General features: G+C 47.3%; 1 protein-coding gene across 4 annotated transcripts in view; it reads left to right on the forward strand.

Annotated features, from left to right (window-relative positions):
• The first annotated feature begins 1,206 nt into the window (after nucleotides 1–1,206).
• Nucleotides 1,207–22,849, forward strand: part of ATXN2 (ataxin 2) — a 145,793-nt gene continuing 124,150 nt past the window's right edge. For 3 of the 4 annotated variants that reach the window (XM_068245574.1, XM_068245592.1, XM_068245582.1), the window contains exon 1: nucleotides 1,207–1,741. In XM_068245574.1, the coding sequence (XP_068101675.1) occupies nucleotides 1,656–1,741 (86 nt within the window). In that variant the 5' untranslated portion in view covers nucleotides 1,207–1,655. The remainder of the gene's footprint in view (nucleotides 1,742–22,849) is intronic. The other variant, XM_068245600.1, reaches the window with a different exon arrangement.

The raw sequence follows: 22,849 nt of genomic DNA on the forward strand, positions 1-22,849 counted from the left end.
CACAAGTATTGCAACAAAAACAGTAACAATAATAATCTGAACATTTGTATAGCGCTTTTCTGCTGTCAGACTCAAAGCGCGCAAGAGCTGCAGCCACTGGGACGCGCTCAAGAGGCCACCCTGCAGTGTTAAGGAGTCTTGCCTTGAACTCCCTACTGAATAGGTACTTGACCTAGCCAGGATTCGAACCCTGGTCTCCCATGTCAAAGGCAGAGCCCTTAACCAGTACACTATAAACATTAGGAGGATGACCCTTCCCTCGCGAGCTTACAATCTAAACTTTAAGGACACAAGTGGACAGAAGGGGAACAGGAGGACACATAAGGTACAAGGGGGACACAATCATTGGGGAAGAACGCTCCTGGACCTTGGACACACCAGGTTTACTGTATTTTTTCTCCTGGTTTTTGCCCTCTAAACCTAGTTGCATCCTATAGTCTGGAGCATCTTGTATGCCAAAAAATATGCGGATGTCGGTGCTATATAAATACTAAATAATAATAAACCGGCCCATAGAATGGTATGGGCAATGAGTTGAGATGCAGAATTATTCTGCAACTCAACTGATGCACTGTGAACTAGCCCCCCCCCCCTCCCCCCCCCATTCACGCAATATCCATTGCACTTCAGAATAATTCTGCATGTCAAGTCACTGCTCATAGAATGGGCTAATCCAGTGAGACTTCTAGTCAGAAACATCTGATCTGCATGCTTGTTCAGGGTCTATGGCTAAAAGTAAGAGGCTGTGGATCAGCAGCACAGCAAGGCAATGTGCATTGTTTACAAGGAAACAATATGACAGCTTCTATATTCCCCACTTCAGGTGTCATTTAACATGATCAATATTTTTAGTTGTAGTCTAGAAACTCATCCAGATTGACAGATGCAAATCTTCTCTGATATGTTTTAATGCACAATAAATAAGTAATTTAGTCATAAGCATTGTAAGAACACTCTTGCAAACCATTAGTTGCCCCTTGGGAAAATTACTGCATGCATCTCCTATCCCTATAGTCAGTAGGCTCCTGACTGGCAGTGTACACACAGCAGCAGCAATACATAATAAGGAATCCCTCCCTTCCAGCACCACCACACTGTGTTGCTTCCACTTCAGCAGCACAAACCGGCTCACGTGCTCCATGTCTTACACCCCGCCTCCCCCCACTCAGGTATCCCTCCGACTTCCCGTAAATAGTTCCAGACTTGACGCCGCCCCTTTTACCTATAGTTGCCCCCGCAGACTAACTGACTCGTAGGTTCAGTCATTGGGGTTACGAAGGTTTTTATTACTCGGCGTTGGGTACAGTTGGCGGCGTGAAAATCCCGGGCACAGTGTCGGCGGATATAGTAACGGCGGCTGGGCAGTATTCCTCCGCGGCCCGTTCTCCTCCTCAGACTGTTTTGGTGTTGCTCGCCTGTGGCAACCGAGGAGGCTTCCCTCGCTCAGTGCTCGTCTCCCAACAGCCGGCGAGGCCTAAAGCCACAGCCTCTGGCTTCCCGTCGCCGCTTGGCCCGCTCCCCCCGAGTCTGTGCAGCCTGCTGCCGCCACCGCTGGTGTACGTGAGCCGGTGTACGCCGCTGCCGCCGCTTTCCTTTCTACCAATAGGGCTCGTCAGCTGCTGCGGACTCCGCTGCTGGTTTATGGGACCGTCATTATGTCAATGAAGCAGAGCGGCAACAACAGGAAGCCCGGCGGGGCTAGTGTGCCGGCGCCCGGAGGAGGCAGGCCGAACATGGGCAGGTAGGTGGCGGTGTGTCTGCGGGAGGGAGAAGCCATATTACTGTAGGGCGTTGCGGCGGGTGTGGGAGGCGGAGGGGCCAGCAGTAGGCCGCGGGGCGCCTTCCAGGCCTCACCTTCAGCTCAGGCCAGAGGGAAGGCCTTTGCCTCGTTACCAGGGCGGCCTCACATTGGGCAGATCTGTCTCTGGGAATGTCTAGGTCAGGATTTCATTTCATGCCACATATACCGGTATCTATCCTGCTCTGCCCCTCATCATGCTCCTCCATGGAGGCATCACCCTCATCTGGGGCTGTGATTGCTGCTGCTGCCGATGTGATCTCTATGTAAGGGAACGTGTCACAGGATGTGCAACCATTATTGGAATAGGCTGCAGGAGGGTGTCCCCCGCATGATGATGCTGCTGCAGCCCCGGGATCGGCCCGATGACAGCCCGTGTGTGACATGTGTGCCACCCTCCAGCATGTGGGAGGGAGAAAGGCTCCGCCAGGACATCGGGCGTGCTGATGTGACATTGCTGTTGTGTCATGTAATGGTATGTGCGTGCTGCACTGGCAGGCCGGGCCGTGCTGGGTCAGGATTGGCAGGTTTACATGTCGGCCCTGCAGGCCGTGTCGGGTCAGGGTGGCACACAGTGAATGGAGGGGCCGCTGCTGTCACTGCACATGTGACTGGCTGCGGGGAAGAGGCTGCCGGCGGCGCACGAGTTAATCCGCAGTGCTCACCAATGGCAGACAGGGCGTTTTTGCCGGCTGCGCATTTTATGTTTCTAGGTGTTGCTTCCTGCAGTACTCCAATCTCTTTCCCTTTCCCGTAATATTGCATTTCTCCAGCATTGCTGCTGCATCTACAGTGCATTTGGTGCCTGCCCGTTGCATGCTGGCATGTATGAGACTGCCAGGCATGGCCGTGTCTGCTGATTGCCTGTATACACCCGGGCCTCTCTGACCTCTGCTGCCTCTCTGCACAGAGGCCATTTCGCATGCATGGTGTGTGACTTTCTCTCAGGCACTGAATTCCTGCACATCAGTGTGTTTCGTTTCGTACATTCGTCACTATCTCAGGGCTTCCTGTAAAACGTGTGATTTTATTTCCTGATTCATCTGTATTTGCTCCGCAAACAGCAGGGTGACTGAATAACGTTAAAAGAATGGAGTGTGTCAAAGTCCTAAACAATTGGATGGTAACAGTGAGAGAAAAAGTTGCAGGGTCAACTAGTTTGGGATTTTTAGGGCTCTTGCTGTTGTAAAGACTAGTGTGTATGTATGTGATATAGATTTTATATAGCTAGAGATATTTAAACGGAGTTAAAACTACATATTTTGTACTCAGTTAACATGTCAGCACTGAAGCACCAACACATATTCCCAGCAAGTACTTAATTTTCATATTTGATGCAGGTGTTCCATTGAAATTCCCTTTGGAAAATCAGGCACATGAGACCGCGTACATTTGAATACGGCGCTGGTAGACTTGGGCGCAGGATCCAGCTGTTAAATGGCTGGTCCTGCTTCTGCACAAGTCCGGGGCGTTTTAATTACTATTCCCCCTCCAGGCCGACATGGATAGTGGGGGAATGAAATAATTCGGCTTCCAGCGATTGCTGGAGGCCGAATTATTGTGTTTTTTAAGCAACTTCGGCTCCGTCTTCTGACGGAGCCGACCTTCCTCACTGAGCGCCGCTATAGACTGATTCCCATTACAGTCTATGGCGGCGCTGGCTGCGCCCAAATCTAGCAGCGCTGAAAAGCACTGCTCCGCATGAGACAATGATTTGGGCACCAAATACTGAGCTGCCAGGAGTGTGGACGGTTTCTCATATGCACAGTGCCATAATCGGACCATTCTTGCCTCCTCTCTCTGTTCCCCCTGTGGACCTCAGGGAAGAAGAGGGCAGGTTCTGCTCTGTGGGTAGAAGGAAAGATTAGGGTTAGTCTTTCCCAGCTCCTTCCTGCCTTTGGGATAGGGAATGGTGTGTGTGTGTGTGTGTGTGTGACTAAAGAACATGGTAAGTTTTGAATTAAGGATGAAACCATTTATTGGCTACATTTTTAAAAGAAAGAGTAAGCTTTTGGCTTAACAGACTTACTCAGACGCCATATCTGTATAAATGGTGGTATCCTAATTCAAAACTGGCCAACAGTGCAAAACTCTACTTCTGCTACCAAACAACATGGTGTTGGATTTCTGAATCTGCCCAAAAAATAAATTTAAAGGAATCAGCCAAATACACTGAAAATCTGATTTACTTACCTGGAGCTTTCTCCAGCCCCTCGCAGCTGTCTGTCCCACGGTGAACGCTCTGTACGTAGCTGCCAGTCCTGGATCTCCACACGGTGCAGAGGCCGACCTCGAGGTCGTCCTTACTGCGCCTGCGTGAAGCGCCACGGTCAATCAAGCCCACAGCGTACTGCACAGGCGCATCTGCGATGTTTGACCGCGGCACTTTACGCAGTCGCAGTAAAGACGACCTCAGGGTCGGCCTCAGCACTGTGCGGGGACCCCAGGCCCCGGGAGGCCGCAATAGCAGCATAGGGAGCGATATACAGGCTGGGAAAGCGAACAATCAGTCGCGTTCCCATGCCTGTCGACCGGTGAGGGTCAAACCGGAAGTGTTCGCCGGCGGGTCCTGGACCATCGGAACGGGGCTGCGAGGGCACCGATCGGCTGCAGGGGGCTGAGGGAAGCCCCAGGTGAGTTAATCTCATTTTTTTTTACTTGACTTTAGGTTCACTTTAAAGGTAACCAAAGACTAAGCATAGGGGAAAAATGGACAAAGATGGTATACATACCTGGGGCTTCCTCTAGCTCCATAAGCCTGGATCGCTCCCACGCCGCTACCTCTATCGCCGGTACCGGGTCCCGTCACTTCCGCCGGACGCGACCAGTTGTACGCATGTGCAGGGGCTCCCTCCGGCTTTGTACGCATGCGGTACGGAGGGAGCGCACTGCTTTTGCGTCGACTGGCCGAAAGTACGGGACCCGGTACCGGAGGACAGCAGCGTGGGAGAGATCCAGGCTTATGGACCTGGAGGAAGCCCCAGGTATGTATAAATCTATTTATTTTTTGTCTCTGGTTCTCTTTAAGACAACCCTAGGTGAAAAGGGGTTAAAGGACTTCCGAGGCCAAATGTCAAAAAAAGTTAAATACCTGCATCACTTTTGTAGGCATGGAGGACGCCGTCCGCGCCCTCTGTGCCGTTCTGGGTCCCCGCCGCTCAATAGCCCCCCGGGTCACGGCTATGTGGACTGCGCAGCCGCGGCCATGTTAGTGCAGGCAGGAGAGCCTGACCCGGGTGCAGGTATTTAACTTTTTTTTACATTTGGCCTCGGAAGTCCTTTAAGACAGACATACTTGCCTTAGAGGAGGAAAACTTCTGGATCCACTAGACTTCCCTCGTCGTCCTCACTTCTGCAGCCACTTGTTGGGGTCCTCTTCTGGCATGTGTGGCCATGCTGCACTCATGTGAGCATGGCTGCCCGCCCAGTAGCACGGCCGTATTCATGGAGGTGCAGTATGGCTGTGCTCGTTCCTGAAGAGGAGCGCACCCCCGGATGTGATTACTGACAAGACCTTGCTGATCTGCACTCCGTGATAAGGGACTGGAGGATGGTGGTAAGCCTCTATAGGATCCAGAGGATTGCCTCTTCTTAGGTAAGTATTTTCATACCCAATAAGTTTGCCTTGGGTATCTCTGCATGTTACATTGACTTTTGATTTGATACCTTACAAGAAAACAATGTAGCATTATTAAAGGTATTGCCTAGATCAACATTTGTTGGCTTGATGTTGGCTAAAACGTTATTGTAAATATCAGTAGCTCCACATATAGACACTTGAAGTGTTGTGCAAATTAAAACTCTTCCTGTGGAAGTGAAGCTTAACTTTCACTTACTACCATCTGTAACTATCTGTTCACAATTCATATTTTGTTTTCATAAAATATTCAATCTAAACTAAAACAGAAAAACTCAATAATTCAAGTTGCTTTAAGTCAGCACATTTTTAATCAAGATATTTAATACAAAGATGGAATTGGATGAAAACTTACTAAATGCTAGGGTCTCGATTTGACTAATGAAAAATCGTTAGGGCTGGGCAAAGCGACACGCCAGTGGATCCCTATGAGGATGGTCCCACTAGCAGCGTTGCGATTGCAAAACGCAGCATTTTGTGAGCGATCACATCAGCTGTTTCAGTAGCCAAGTTAGGAATGCTGCATGAATCGGTGTGAACACACGTTTTGCAATTTAGGGCCTGTTTCCTCTAGCCGCTATGCGTCCTGCGAGACGCGCAGCGGCACTTCCTCGCTGAGCGAGTACGCAGCCGAATACCGGAAGCCGTGTCATGCACTACCATGGGATTTGCTGCCACCGGCATGAAAAAATGCTGCAATGACGGCCGAATCGCTAAGGCAAGCTATTCGGATAGCAGCATTATCCCCATGGCAGTTTTCCCGCATGATTTGCTGCAGAGCACCTGTAGTTTCGAGTTGTCACTGAGGGCTCTTTTCCACTATGAAATGCGATTGCGTTTCAATTTCCACCATGCAATTGCGCTACTATACTCAGTATAGTAGAGCTCAATCGCATCCAAAACACGGCAGGACGTTTGCGCTTGGACTAAAATCGCATCGCATTTGGATAGCACTAATGGAAATTGCTGCTGCAGTTTCCATTAGTTTAATGTGCTGAGTTTTGCGATCAGACTATTTTGTATAATCGGAAATTGCAAGGTAGTGGAAAAAGGCCCTTAACCTGTTCCGGACTGAAGCAGTACAAATCTACGCTCTGCAGGTGGAACTGCGGCTGACAGGACATTTATTTTAGTGCCCTGGTTGCAAGCGATCCCGCACACCAGAGGCTGGAGATTAGGCGGTCTGTTCACAGCTTAAACTCTTGGCATTGATTGGGAGCTGTTGATTGGCTCCTGATCACTTAGATCACTGGGGATTGTTGTGATCATGGAGATGAACAATCGCCTCACCTGTCCACGTTCCCCTGGCAGTTACTGCACATGTCCATCCTCATCGGTAGCCAGCCCGTACTGAAGCATGTACCAGCCTGGTTTGATTATCAAGCCAGGACCCTGGTACATGCTTCAGTATGGTTCTGGCTGACGTGAAGCCTTTTGGTTGCTGGCGAGAGTTAATCACCCAGCATCGCCTGCTACCCGTCTCTGCGTGGAGGGAGGGGTGACCCTAGACCAGGGCTGGGTAAACCTTGCGTGGCCGTCTCTCAGGAATTCACAGGGCAAATCACAAACTGAATAGTGTAGTTTCACATGGTCTTTCCACATGTATCTAGCACCATTCAAATAAACTATGCCAAATGGTATCTGGTGTATTGCAAATCTAAGGTAAGGTGCCTGCAACCATCTTTTAGCTCCAAAGAACTTGAGCCAGTCCTTCTCTGATTAACACTTGAGACACTTTGCCGTTGGTTTAAAGAGCCTCCGACATGAGTCATAAGGCCGTTTTTTACTTACCCGGGCCTTCCTTCAGCCCCGTAAGCACAGATGCGCCCCTTGCCGCCCTCTTGCAGTCTCCCGTTCAGCCGCAGGGAGCCCCGGTAAGTCCAAGTCTACTGTGCATGTGCAAAAGACTGAGACTGGCTTCAACTTCAACAGCCCGTTAGTGCGGCTCCACCGCGGCTGAATGGGAGACAGCAGGAGGAAGGCGAGGGACACATTTGTGGTTATGGGGCTGGAAGAAGCCCCGGATAAGTAAAAAAATAAACTACCTTATGATTAATCTGAGTCTTTTTTAAAGCAGTCCTAAAAGAAAAGAAACAGCATAAAACCTTAACAGAAAAAACATTTTTGTTGCAGCCCACAGAATTCCTGTAATAAATCTGCAGTGTCTACTTCCTGCTTTCATGGAAGCAGACAAAGGGTTAACATCCTGCACTTACAAATTAGTTTGAGGCTGCTGAGATTCCTGAGCTGACAGATGAGATTAAATTACACTTGTGATTAGTCAGATGAGGGGGAATTAGAAACTCTCTAAACACAAACGCAGTACATTAATCAGTGTTTTCCTTGTCCTGTGCATGAGCTCAGGTCCACTTTGAAAGACAACTGAACTGAGAAGAATATGAAGGCTGCCATGTTTCCTTTTAAACAATACCAGTTGCCTGGTGTTCTGCTTATCTATTAGTCTGCAGTAGTGTCTGAATCATACCTAAAACAAGCATGCGTCTATCTTTTGTCAGATCTGTCAGATACACCTGATCTGCATATGCTTTTTCAGGGTATGTGGCTAAAAGTTAGGGCCCGTTTCCACTGGCCGCATTGCCACAGCGCGTTGTGATCACCTGCACTGTGGTGCGGCTCAATACTATCCCTATGGAAACTGCAGCATGCAATCCATTAATTTAGCCTCATCGCATCCTATAGCGACTGGAAAGTTTGCTTCAGTGGAAACAATCCCATTGACTAACATTGGGTGCAGTTTTAATGCGATGCGGTGATCGCACCAGCGTGTAGTGGAAACGGGCCCTTAAAAGAAGACGATCAGCAGGATAGCCAGGCAAATATGGCAGCCCCCATATCCCTCTAGTTTCAGTTGTCCCCAACCCTGTCCTTAGGGCCCACCAAACATGGGAACCTTTAATTGTGTGGTATTAGTTTAAGCAGATTGTGATTGTCTATTGTCTTAGGTGAAGATCAGATCACATTTTATGACCAATTTGTACAGAAATCCATATCATTACAAAGGATACACAGTTTTTTTTGCTACTGTATTTGTCAACTAGTTTGGTTTTTGTCTGGAAACATTTCTGTTGAGTAGGTTGGAGGTTTAAGTGTCTCTTAAAGGGAAGGTTCAGGGAAACCTGTAAAAAAATAAAAATCCCTATCCACTTACCTGGGGCTTCCTCCAGCCCGTGGCAGGCAGGAGGTGCCCTCGCCGCCGCTCCAGAGGCTTCCGGTCGTCTTCGGTGGCCGACCCGACCTGGCCAGGCCGGCTGCCAGGCCGGGCTCTTCTGCGCTCCAAGGACGGGCTCTTCTGCGTCCCACGCGGGCGCGCTGACGTCATCGGACGTCCTCCGGGCTGTACTGCGCATGCGCAGAACTACTGCGCCTGCGCAGTACAGCCCGGCGGACGTCCGATGACGTCAGCGCGCCCGCGTGGGACGCAGAAGAGCACGTCCTTGGAGCGCAGAAGAGCCTGGCCAGGTCGGGTCGGCCACCGAAGACGACCGGAAGCCTCTGGAGCGGCGGCGAGGGCACCTCCTGCCTGCCACAGGCTGGAGGAAGCCCCAGGTAAGTGGATAGGGATTTTTATTTTTTTTACAGGTTTCCCTGAACCTTTCCTTTAATATTTATTTGGGGCATAATCCTTTTATTAGATGGGGCTGTTATCTATCGGTTTATATGAGGGCCTCCAACTTTCTGCTTTTTGTGCCACAGAACCTTTCCCTAAATTCAGCTGTGCCTGCACAGTAAGCCCAAGCTGCTTGTACATGACTGACTTTGTGTTACTGCGCAAGTGTGCCTGTAGTCTCAAAGGCACAGTATGGCCATGCAGGGCTGTGAAGTCGGTACAAAGATCCTCAGACTCCTCGGTGTAGGATTCCACTGATTCAGACTCCTCTAATTTGCATATTCCAATCTTGTTAGTTGAATGTTTATAACATAAAATGAATTTCATTACTGCCAAAACGTAGGAATTGTATACTACTGTAACGAGGGATAAGGAGTCTGCCATATTTATTTCCTTTTAAGCAATGCCAGTTGCCTGGCTATCGTGCTGATCCTCTGCCTCTAATACTTTGAGCCATAGACCCTGAACAAGCATGCAGCAGATCAGATGTTTTTGACATTACTGTCAGATCTGACTACCGTATATACTCACATATAAGCCGACCCCCAACTTTTACTTGAAAAACTAGGAAAAAATGATTGACCCCCATATAAGACGGGGGTAGGAAATGCTAGATTGGTGCAGGCCGCGTGACCCCCCCACCCCCCAGTGGTGCCCAGCATAGCTAGTATGGTGCCCAGCATAGCTAGTATGGTGTCTAGTATAGTGCCCAGTATGGGTAGGTGGTGCCCAGTATGGGTAGGTGGTGCCCGGTATAGCACCCTCCCTGCTCCCGATCCCCCCCCCCCCCACCCCACGGCCGCCACTATTACCTGCTCAGCCAGCGGCCGCTTCCTCTAATCCGGGTTCCCCTCTCCTCTCCATAAGTGTTTCACAGCAGCGCGCCCGGCGCTGCTGCTGTGACGAGGCAGGAAAGAGCGCGGCTTCCTGTAGCGGCAATGAATCGCCGTTACAAAGGGAACGGCTCTTTCCTGCCTCGTCACAGCAGCAGCGCCGGGCGCGCTGCTGTGAAACACTTATGGAGAGGAGAACCCGGAGAGGAGATTGGAACCTGGATTAGAGGAAGTGGCTGCTGGCTGAGCAGGTAATGGCGGCGGCCGTGCGGGGGGGGCCACGGACCACCACAACAGGACTCGCATACAAGCCGACCCCCAACTTTTGGCCCCCTTTTTTGGGTCTAAAATTCAGCTTGTATGCGAGTGTATATATGGTAATTAGCTGAATGCTTTACTGCAGCCAAATAGACCAGTATGGCTGCTAGGCAACTGATATATTGTTTAAAAGAAAATAAATATGGCATCCTCCATATTCTTTTCACCTTAGTGTTCTTTTAAATCAATATTATGACGGCATCTGATTTTGGAACAAAACTCCTGGCCAGGAACCTAAAACTTTAACCCGCCAGCCATTCTGGCCTGTCATTGTCAAAGTGAATGCCACAGTATGTTGTCTGCATGATAAGATTCCCGGGAACCCCATATTTGCTGGGTTCTGCTGTAAGCCCTGCCACCTTACTGAAAAAGGCTTCTAGCTTTTCTTTATCTGATATAGGCCCAGTGCACACTGGGCGGATCCGCCGGCCGCATCCGCTTGAAAATTCGCGTGGCTAATGTATCTCTATGGGCTGGTGCACACCGGCGGTTTGAGGTTTTTAGCAAGCCGCAAACGTGCCTCTTGCTGCACGTTTGCAGTTTGCTTAAAACCTCAAACAGCCGGTATGCACCAGCCCATAGAGATACATTAGCCATGCTGATGCAGGTGCCGGCGGATCACATACAAAATCCGCTCGGTGTGCACCCGGCAAATATCGTCTCTCTGCTCCCAAAACCACTAGCGTTTTGACGATCTGCTAGCGGTTTTGGTGTGCACTGGGCCAAAGAAAAGGCCAGGATCAATATCTGCAAGGGGGCAGATCCTATGCACCAAAACCCAGTTGATACGGAGTTCCAGTGAATCTTAAACAATGTGTTGGGTCTTTCTAACTTTTAAGCATTAGCATACCTCCTCTTTTTTTTTTTTTTTGTTTTTTTTTTTTTGTTTTTTTTGTTTCTTCATGTCCACCAGAGATGCATTTTAACTAAACTTACTTACCCGGGGCTTCCTCCAGCCCCATCATTGGCATTGTGTCCCTCGCCGTCCTACGATGTCCTGTTCAGCCATGGTGAGCCCTGGTAAGTGGCTCAGTGACGTCAGCGGCGGACCAACTGAGCCGCTCACCTGGGGTTGACTGCGGGAGAACGGCGGCGCTGAGGACGACGGTGAGGGACACATCCATGCTTATGGGGCTGGAGGAAGCCCCGGGTAAGTAAAAGAAAAAATGCAGCGAGACTCATCTGAGTCTCTTTAAGCTATTGCTGTAGAGTAGCTGTTAAAGGACCACTGTCGCGAAAATTGTAAAATTTAAAATACATGTAAACACATACATATAAGAATTATGTTTCTTGCAGAGCAAAATGAGCCATAAATTACTTTTTTCTCCTATGTTGCTTTCACTTACAGCAAGCAGTAGAAATCTGACAGAACCCACAGGTTTTGGACTAGTCCATCTCTTCATGGGTGATTCTCCGCATGGCCTTTATTTCTAAAGAGAGAATCCCTGAAAAGTATTTATTTATATAAAGATGCAGACCACCCCCCTACCTGTTTGCACAAATTTTTGACAGTTGGGCAGAGCAACTGCTATTCACTAAGTGCTTTTGAAAATAAAGAAACCCCTGAGAGTCCCCTATAAGGAGCTGGGCTAGTCCAAAACCTGTCGGTTCTGTCAGATTTCTACTACTTACTGTAAGTGACTGCAACATAGGAGAAAAGTCATTTGCTTCATTTTACTCTGGAAGAAATTTACCAGTACTTATTTGTATGTGTTTTTGTTATTTTAAATTTTTATGATTGCGATAGTGGTCCTTTTAGATAGTATTCAAAAATAATCCTTGGTAAGAGTATCTGTAGAGCAGGGATGTTGAATTCCAGTCCTTAAATGCAGAGGTACTCACATTTTTGGAACTGTTTAAATTAATTCATTGGACTGAATCAGGAAAGGTGTGCTTTATCAAGTACATTACATTTCTCCATTACTCAGTCTGTCCTAAACACTGGCATGCATATGGCCCTCCCAGACTGGAGTTTGTCACCTGTGCTGTAGATGGTGCCGGCAGCAACAAAAGATCCACCAGGCCCTAGTCAAACTTAACTTTGGGTACATCTAGAGTGATGTGCAAATACTCTGCAGGAGAATGAGGGGATTCTTCCTCTATTAAGCCCCATCTACACGATACGATTCTTTATACGATTCGATTACGATTCTATTTGCGATCCGATTAAATCCAACATGTCCGATCGGGATTCGATTCAATTCGCCATTGTTTTGCAATGGCAAATCGAATTGAATCGAATCCCGATCGGACATGTTGGATTTAATCGGATCATAAATAGAATCTTAATCGAATCTTATAAAGAATCGTATCGTGTAGATTGGGCTTAACACATTCTTTATGCACAATCCAGAACCAGGTTTACGGGTGATGGACAACACCACTGTGATCAGTGTGCATAACATTCTCCATGGATTCACAACAGCTCTGGGGAGAGTACAAATGTAGATTATAGTACTACTGTGAAGGGCTGTGGAGTCGGGGCAATTTTGGGTGCCTGGAGTCAGAGAAAAAATGCACAGACTCCTAATGAATTTAAACTGTAATTAAAATAGAAAATATGATAAAATGTTCTATTTCTCAGATAAGTCATCATAAATTTATACATACAGTAATAGCTGTGCTTAGTCCACAAAAGTGATATAAACCAATCAAAGTTAGTTAGTTGTGTCACATCTGATTGTGACTGTATATATGATGCACACTCACTCGCACTCACACACACACTCTGCTGTAAGTATATAAAGCCTTATGTGTAGCAGTGTCACTAATAGAGATGGTCAATGAGATGGTCAATGAGATGGAAATCTGCGTTGATTCTGATTTATGCAAATGTACGCACTCTTTGCTCATGAAATCAAATCATTTGATATGATGTTAAAATTTGGTTTGGTGACTACAAATTAAACCTGAGAAGGATGAAAATAATTTTTTTTTTTATTATTATTATACATACCTGGGGCTTCTTCTAGCCCCCTTCAGGCTAATCAGGCCCTCGCTGTCCACCTCCACCACCTGGATCTTTTGCTATGAGTCCTGGTAATTCAGCCAGTCAGCGCAGTCCGGCCGCATGCCGCTTCCACAGCCAGGAGCATTCTGCAAATGCGCAATAGTGCTGCGCAGGTGTAGTATGCTCCCGGCGGCGGAGTGTGTGCGTGCGCACTATGCCAGACTGGCTCAAGTACCTGGACCCATAGCAGAAGATCCAGATGGTGGAGGAGGACCGCGAGGGACTTATTAGCCTGAAGGAGGCTGGAGGAAGCCCCAGGTATGTATAAAACTTTAATTTCATCTGTCTCAGGTTTACTTTGTTACACAGTAGTACTATACTCTACATATGCACTCCCCACAGAGCTGCAGGGAATCCACTGAGAATGTTGTGCACATTGAACAGAGGTGCTATCTATCACCCATAAACCTGGTTCAGATGTGCATGAAGAATGTGTAATAGAGGAAGAATCTCCTCATTCCCCTGCAGAGTACCTGCACATCACTCTTACATTTACCCACAGTTACATTGCCTAGGGCCTGATAGATGTTCCGGTCTGTACCTTTTACAAGTACTCTTACCAAGGAATAGTTTTAGTCTATGACTAAAGGGAATAAATATGGCAGTCTCCATGTCCTTCTCACTTCAGTTGTCTTTTAAAATGCCTAAGCGTTGGCAGTTAAACTAATTTCATGTTACATACTTTCAATCAACAAGAATGTAATATGCAAATTAGAGGAGACTGAGTCGGTGGAATCCTAAACTGAGGAGTAGTGTTGGGCGAACAGTGTTCGCCACTGTTCGGGTTCTGCAGAACATCACCCTGTTCGGGTGATGTTCGAGTTCGGCCGAACACCTGATGGTGTTCGGCCAAACCGTTCGGGTTCGCCCGAACTACTAAATGCCCAGCCGAACAGGGCCCCTGTTCGGCCGAATACCGCCCCCCTATGGGGTCGCAGGCATACGGGGGGAGCATGCCCCGATCGCGGGGGGGGGGGGGGTCGGAAATTCCCCCCACCCCCTCCGCTAGCGCTCCCCCCTCTGCCCGCTTCCCCATAAAAAAGTTGGCGTAAAGTTAAAAATTACCGGTGGTGGCTGCTGCAGTGGCTGGCTGGCAGTGGTGTGAATGAGGAGGAGGAGTCAGAGTATGACGCGTTGAGGCCAGGCAGCGGGCGGTTCAGCGGTAGTACCCTTGTGGTACTTCCGCCCTTTCTCTGACCTCACGTCCTCTACGTGATGACGCATACGAGGGTACGCGTCACGCGTACCATCGTATGCGTCATCACGTAGAGGACGTGAGGTCAGAGAAAGGGCGGAAGTACCACAAGGGTACTACCGCTGAACCGCCCGCTGCCTGGCCTCAACGCGTCATACTCGGACTCCTCCTCCTAGTCCTCACTCACACCACTGCCAGCCAGCCACTGCAGCAGCCACCACCGGTAATATTTAACTTTACGCCAACTTTTTTATGGGGAAGCGGGCAGAGGGGGGGAGCGCTAGCGGAGGGGGTGGGGGGAATTCCCCCCCCCCCCCCGCGATCGGGGCATGCTCCCCCTTATGCCTGCGACCCCATAGGGGGGCCGTATTGCGGCATGTTCGGGTCCCCATTGACTTGCATTGAGTTCGGGGTTCGGGCCGAACATCTGGCCCATGTTCGGCCCGAACCCGAACATCCAGGTGTTCGCCCATCACTACTGAGGAGTTGGAGTCGGTGGATTTTTGTACCGACTCCACAGCTCTGCTACTGTGTACCTTAATTCATAGTCGCCAAACCAAATTTTAACATCAAATTAATTAATTGCATGAGCAAAGGGTGTGCATAAATTTGCATAATCCTGCATCAATGCAGAATTATTTGCATCTCATTGACCATCCCTATTAGTGTTACAAGGCTTTATTCTTACGGCACAGATGTGTTATATAGTCTCAAATATCGATATCTATATATTCTCTCTATCGTGTATATACGCAAATGCATGTTGACCTCTTGTATGAGGCCAGGCCTTGAAGACCTCTGTTTTCTTGGCATTTCCTTTCCTAAAAGTATCACGTACCACAGGGTTAACTGCTGCAAATGGGAATGCCACTATTAGTACACACAATACTCAGTGTTGCCTGTGACTCGAGTGTAAGTCGACCCCTATACTTTTATGAAGGAATCAGACCTAAATTTCTAGACTTATACTCCAATATATATTATATTTATATACCGTAATATTTATAATCCTACCTAATAAAGTACAAGTGTCCCTGCGTCCCATGCCGCGTGTCAGTGCTTTTGTGCTACTGCGCTGACACAGGCGTTGGGACAGGACGCAGGGGCTGTGTGTGTGGGTGAGGATAAGGTGCGTGCGGCGACAGACCTGGAGCCCGGTTTTAAACTGGCTTAGGTCACTAGTTTATATTGTGTTGTGGTTGCTGATGTCTGCGATGTACTGCACATTTTGTGGGTGCACAAAATACGCATTTGTTCATGTGTTCTGTAGTATGAATAAGCCCTTCCCAGTCTTTTGAGCTTGATATGATGTGAAGGATAGCAGTCACCCAGTCTAGACATTATGCTGCCTTTTTGGCAGAGCAATATGAATATATGGCCTCCCTGTTCTGCTGGCAATTTTACCTACAAAACTGCAATTTTGGGAAAAGTTGTGTATCACTGAATAAAGGATCTGAGTGACCTGACCATCAATCTGTAATAGTAACATGATGATCAACCCAAGGATTCTGTCCCAGAAGATGGTCAGGTGAGACTGCCACTCATTTTTTTTTTTGGGGGGGGGGGGAGGGGGGGGGGTGTCGGCTAAGAAAAAATTCCCGTGCCAAGGCATTTATCTGTACCCTGTTGCTGGTCTCCTGTGGTGTGCACAGTTGTTAATACTTCTCTTTTCTGTTCTACCCCACCTTCCTCTATCATTTCCAAGAAAATTGTGTTTTCAGAGTAAACTAGTAACAACTTTCTAAGGGCGTGATACCACCATTTATTTTCTGATGGAAGGCCAGAAAGGAGAGCCGTGAATGGCAGTGCAGGATGGGAATTTGAATAGTGCTAGATATTTTAAGAATAACTATTGACTTCACAATGTTTCCAGCAGTAGCTAGAAAATGTAAGTGAAAGTGATTGTGCGAAATGGTTCCTTTTTCAGGCACGTTTATACACAAAGCACTCTGGAGGCTAAACTGTTATGGTGGTGTCATAAACTATTTTTAAAGGAAATAGAAAAATAAAGTTGTCTTTGGTTCTTTATCCTGTCATTGTTATGGCCCTTTGAGATTGCTGTCAGGCATTTCAATATGCTTTTGGAAGCATAATTCCTCAGAGTTGATACTTTGCTGGACTGAAGTAGCCAACATGGGACTACACTAGCATTGATCCTGTATTTGTAGCTGGCCACACTCCATGACAATCATGACACCTCAAATGGCAACTGACCTGAGAGGGATATGGAAGCTGCTGTATTTACTTTTGAACAATGCCAGTTGCCTGGCATCCTACTGATATGTCTTCTCTTTCATGCCACAGTTGTGTCTGAATCACACAGCTGAAACAGTCAGAGTTAAATTCACTCGAGTCAAACTCACGATCTACATGCTTGGTCAGGGTCTATAACTAAAAGTATTATGCAATAAACTAGAAACTAATTGACTCTTGGGTGCATTTGTAGTTACAATTAAACTTATTTTATTGTATAAAAAATGTAATAAATAACACCAATTTCATCAGAATATGAAAGTGATCACCAGCTCAATATCTCAAATTACCCCAACATTCCCCAATAAAAACTGCCATTTTGTGTGCCATTAGAATGCACAGATGAGGCTGCAGTCCTCACTATCTGCCTAAAAAAGCCGAAAGAATTGTTGAAAAATATGCACGTGTTAATCTTGTTTGCATATGGATCAATGGGATGTATCAGTTCCAAAGAAGTAGTGAATATCAATTGTAGATAACTTCATACACAATTCAATACCAGATATGCCCAATTGCACCATGGGTATATCTGGAAGCCAGCATAGATAACAAAGTACAGTGTTCTCCCCAGGCTCTTTTAGCCGGGTGCTCCACCCGGCTAGTTTTGGTAAGCACCCGGCTGTCATCGGCTCACCGCCTCCTATGCTGTAAGCAGAGTTGTGCAGAGAAGCACCGGCCCTGTATTATCTTATCACGTCCCACCCGGCTAATTTTTCATGCCACCCGGCTGGGAAAAAATTCTGGGGAGAACACTGAAGTGTGATGCTGGGGATACACGGTACGTTTCTGTACCGTGTATTGACCAGCTGATCCGGCCAGCTGATAATATTCAGCTGGCCCAATCAAGCCGCTCGACTCCCGCCCGCTCAATCCGCCCGGCGGACAATGGCAGGGAATCGATCGCTTATTAGGGAGAGCCTGCGGGGACGAGCAGCTGGGGTCGATCCGGCGGCTAATCGGCCGCCGGATCGACCCGTGTATTCCCGGCATTAGAGGTGGATGGATCAGCAGGATAGCCAGGCAGTTTGCACTGTTTAAAAGGCAATAAGTATGGCAGCCTCCATATCCCTCTTAGGTCAGTTGCCCTTTAATGTGGCCTTTTTGCAACCTGAAGGATAAAAGCTATTCACACTTCATACATTTTGCTTCCGGAAAATATATTGTTGTGGGGATATGCTTAAAGCATGTTATACCTGAATCCTACTGAACTGCCTTATTCACACTATATATGCATTGCTGTGTGCAACAGGAATCCATGGAATCTGTATGGTGTGCAATACCCAATAACCTCAGAAAACACTGTCTGATCTCACACACTACACAGCAATACAGTGTGATAATGCAATGCTGCATGCATTTGCAGTTATTGCTTGCCTATCTGCATTGGATAATGTGAACAAGGCAAGCAAAGACTTGTGTTTTATGGAGGCTGTATGAAAGCTGGTGCAGCAGCAGACCAGGTAAATCAGTGTAGCAATGTGACTTTTTCCATGGGCTAGACCTTGCAAAGCATTTGAGATCTAATCTATTCCTATTAACAATTTTTAAGTGACCTTCGGCTTAATTTACTAAGAATTACCACATTCAGTAATGCTGAAAACTGCTCATCTTGTCAAATGGTAATTCATCTAGGTGGTTACCGCAAGGGAACTGTAAAATTACCAACTAGTGAGGTAAATTTACCGACCTGAGCGGTAAATGCCTCAAATGTCAATTCCAAAAATTTAGGGCATTCAGTAAAACGTGAGGCGTTCAATATTTTTTACCTCCGTCCTGGAGCTGTCTGTAACGAACAGTCAGCCATTTGGTAAAATGGGCAGGCAAAGAAGACAGCCAATAAGAGAGCCACCCAGTCTTTACGCCTCGCTTCATCGGTACCGAAGTACTGCTAGGCAGGATGTCAGAAAGTATCCCTTTAGTGCCCTTTCACATGGGCAGCTGAACTGCATGCTCAGTGAGACCAGAAGGATCATCACAATCAGATGTGGAGGAACATCACCATAGCACAGTGGTTCTCAAACTTTTCCGGGGGAGGGCACCCTTGGTAACTGAAATTTTTTCAAGGCACCCCTTGACAAAACCAAATACTGAAATGCTGTTATGACCCAACACCAGTTAGTATTTGTTCTAGTATAAGTTACAGTGGCTTGAAAAGTAAGTATACGTATAAAAATTGCACATAATTCGATTTGGTAAAATGATTGTATTTATTGTATTTATAAAGTGCGGACATATTACTATTACACAGCACTGGACAATAAATAGAAAACATACAATGTTAACAAGGGGTGTCAGACAGAGAGGTAGACCTGTTAACAAACCACTTTAGTTTACCTAATGAGAAGTATGAGCCTGTTGGGCACTGCACAACTTTTCAAACCTTGGAATCAGATTTGATACAGCCAGCCTAATTTCCTTTTCCACTTCAAGTTTTGAACGATACTTGCTCTTAATCGCAGCAACTGCTGAAAAACCAGCCTCGCATAGATATGAGGTTGCAAATGGAATTAAAATGCGCTTTGCTTTAGCACTCAGTAGGGGATATTCATTAGCAATTGTTATCCAAAAATCAGTTAGGTCCATGTGAGAAAATTTGGCTTTTAAATTTGTCACAGGACAATTCAATGAAACTTTCTTGTTCGGCAGAAGTAAAATCTGATGGAATCTCATTCCGAAATGGGTCTTGGACCCATGCATATTTATTACAATCTTCTGGGAAGTATTTTTCAAACCAGTAACTGAGCTGTGTAAGGTGGTATTCAAAAACACATTTCAGTTCATGGTCCAAGGATAGGTCATTGGATGTAATGAAATCATGCATCAATGGGAAACAGTCCTTCCAATCATTTTCTTCTAATTTCCTCCTCCAAAGTATTATTTTTTTTTTTTTATCTTCTCAAAGTTTCAGAACGTGTGTGTTCTTTCCCTGCAGGGAGAGATTTAAAACATTATATTTTTGGAAGACCTCACACAAGTATGCTAATTTTGCCAAGAAACCTGGATCTAAAAAGTGTCTGCCACACCTATGATCTTCTTCAAGATAGGAGTAGAGTTCTTGATGCAATTCAAAAACACGAGACAGTACATTGCCACAAGAAAGCCATCGTGAGCTACAGTGGTACAAGAAGGATGTATGCTCAGATCCCATATCCTCCTCACACATTTTTTTTTTTTTTTTTTTAAATGTGCTTTCTGTGGTCGAGTTTTAATGTAATTTACAACTTTCAAGACATTTTCCATTACTAGGTTAAGTGGAGGACTGAGTTGCTTCGATGCAAGTGCTTCTCTGTGGATAACACAATGGGCCCAGAGTGCATCAGCTTTATTTCTTACAAGTGCCTGTAAGCCTCCATAACAGCCAGACATAGAACAACCTCCATCCGTGCAAACTCCAACACACTTTGTCCAGTCCAGGTTGTTGTCACTCATAAAAGTGTCCAGAATATTGAACAAGTCTTGTCCCTTTATACCTGCCGTAATACTTTTACAAAACAGGATGTGTCTTCAATGATTTGGTCTTCATCAATAAATCTTGCATAGCAGATTAAATGAGCATCTTTGTGGCTGTCAGTTGCCTCATCAAGCTGTAATCCAAATTCCTTTCCCTTCATTTTTTCAGTAATTTGATCATTGAGATCTTCGGCCATGCATTCAATTCTCCGACTAATAGTACTGTTGGATAAAGGTATTTTTGGAAAGCAGTTTACCTGTAGATTCTCCAGCCATAAGTGTGACCATCTGCATAGCAGCTGGTAAAATCAGATCCTCTGCAATGGTGTGGGGCTTTTTACACTTTGCCACTCTATATGCCACCTTGTATGAGGCTAGCAAGGCATTTTTTGGTATTGAGGCTTGTTTCAAAAATGTTCTTTGTTCTTGTATGTCACTTAATCTTCTTGCAAAAAATTCAGAAGATTTATTAGCCACATTAGGATGGTTTGTTTCCAAGTGACGTTTTAGTTTACTAGGAATCATGCACTCTGGAGCCAAAACTTTGAGACCTACTACACACTGTGGACGCTTTTCCTGATGGATCTCCACTGAAGTAAAAACAAAGTTTAGATAAGTCGTCATATTTCTGACATTTACGTCTCTTCACACCTTTGCCACCATTAGTCTGTGGTTCACAATATTTGTCTACATTCCCATGCTTCCTATTGAAGTTCAAAAACCTTTCCATTTTTAAAGCAGAGTTTTTGATTTTGTATAATTGTGTTTCTTGTCTTGACGCTGCAATGCTTGAGAAATCTGCAAAAGGATAAGCAAAAAATATTCTTAAGGGTCTGGGCATGAACAGTAGCCATATTACACGTCAAATGTTGCCAAAATTATATACGTTGAGCTTGAAGACATCCTATTAAAAGCCACATGAAGCATCAATAATATGTTGAGGCAGTTACAGGCCTGGCTGGTGCAGGCCGGACGGAGGCTCCCTGGCTGGTGCAGGCCGGACGGAGGCTCCCTGGCTGGTGCAGGCCGGACGGAGGCTCCCTGGCTGGTGCAGGCCGGACGGAGGCTCCCTGGCTGGTGCAGGCCGGACGGAGGCTCCCTGGCTGGTGCAGGCCGGACGGAGGCTCCCTGGCTGGTGCAGGCCGGACGGAGGCTCATGATAGTGCTGCAGTGAGGTCATGTGTAGTGATTTTTGTAATTTATGCTCCTCTGAGCATAGTCAGTGACATGAAGTTGTACTCTGTACAATGCTTGATAAAATATCAGTGCTATATAAACACGTAGGAATGCAGGGCTTGGATTGAGCTCCTAGGGGGGCAGTCAGTGACAAGACTATAAAGGTGGCCATACACCGTCAGATGGCTGCTAGATTTTAGCAACAGATAGATCCCTGTGTGCAGTGCATGGAATAACCATACATGCCACCGCTCTGGCCTGCATCCCCGCTCTCTCTGACGTCAGTGCCGGGTCCCGGCTTGGTGACCTCATCAAGCCCCAACCCGGAACTGAGTGGCAGTAGGAGCGGAGATGCCAGCCAGAGCGGAGGGGTCCACTGCGGCTCATCGCGGGAACCCGGAAGGTGAGTAATGGCTGCCAGCTATATAAAACTTAATTTTTGGATAAAATGGTCAACCTCTTTATCTGATAGCAAGTATTCCAATTGTGGCAGTTATGTCCACCAAACACAAATTAAGGTTATTAACTTGTCCACCAGCTGTCACAATATTATAAAGAGTGCATCAAGTGTTGAAATGACTAACTCAGAAGACGCTCTCTGCCCCTCAGCTCGCTGCAGTGGTCCCCAGCTATGGTGGCTGTGTATGCAGCAAAGCAAGCATACCCCACAGGTAACACCACCACATTTTGAGCCTGAGAGCATCCCCCCCCCCCCCCCGCACACACACACGGTAACGTCATGTGTGGGGCCAAGCAGCAAGCAACACCCCCTCCCCTCACCCCAGGTAACACCATCACATGCTGGCCCTGAGAGCCATACCCCCCCACCCACCAAGTTGACATAAGTGGGGCTAAGTAGTAAGAAATCCCCCACCCATGTAACAACCTCATATGTTGGGCCTGAGAGCAGACCCTCCCCTCCAACTTATCATGAGTGCACCAAGTAGCAAGCAATTCCCCCCCCCCCCCCCCCCCAATGTAACATCACACCTTGGGACTGAGAGCAGACACTAACATTCCCCTTCCCGCGCGAGAAAAGCATCACAAAAACAAATTCAAATATGCGGGCATCTTAGCCACGCTAGTCTAGCACCCCTGCCCTGACCCCCCCCCCCCCCCCCCCCTTCAACCGGGAGGCTGTAGGGATCCTTACTTTTACTTTTCTTGCTAGCTGTGCGCCGTTCGTTGCTGGGGACACAAGAAGCCAGGAGTCGCAATCTGTGTGCGCTTTTAAACTCCGGATCCTGCACGGCTCTAATTTCCTGCACACCAATCCTAAGAGCAGCCGTCCAATCACAGATCGCTGCGAGGGGCGGCGGCTAGGGGCGGTGCTGACTCACGTGGCTGACACAGCCTGATTATAAACAAGCTGCACAGAGGGACACAGACACGCAGGAACACCGCGGCACCCCTGGAAACTGCCCGCGGCGCACTGGGGCGCCGCGGCACCCACTTTGAGAACCCATGCCAAAGCAGAACAGTCTGCAACTGAGACCAACCCCACAGAGGTTACGGATGTTCATGACACACCTGTGGCTGCTGTGGATAATT

This window comes from Hyperolius riggenbachi, chromosome 1 (assembly GCF_040937935.1).
Source record: "Hyperolius riggenbachi isolate aHypRig1 chromosome 1, aHypRig1.pri, whole genome shotgun sequence".
NCBI classification, from domain to species: Eukaryota; Metazoa; Chordata; class Amphibia; order Anura; family Hyperoliidae; genus Hyperolius; species Hyperolius riggenbachi.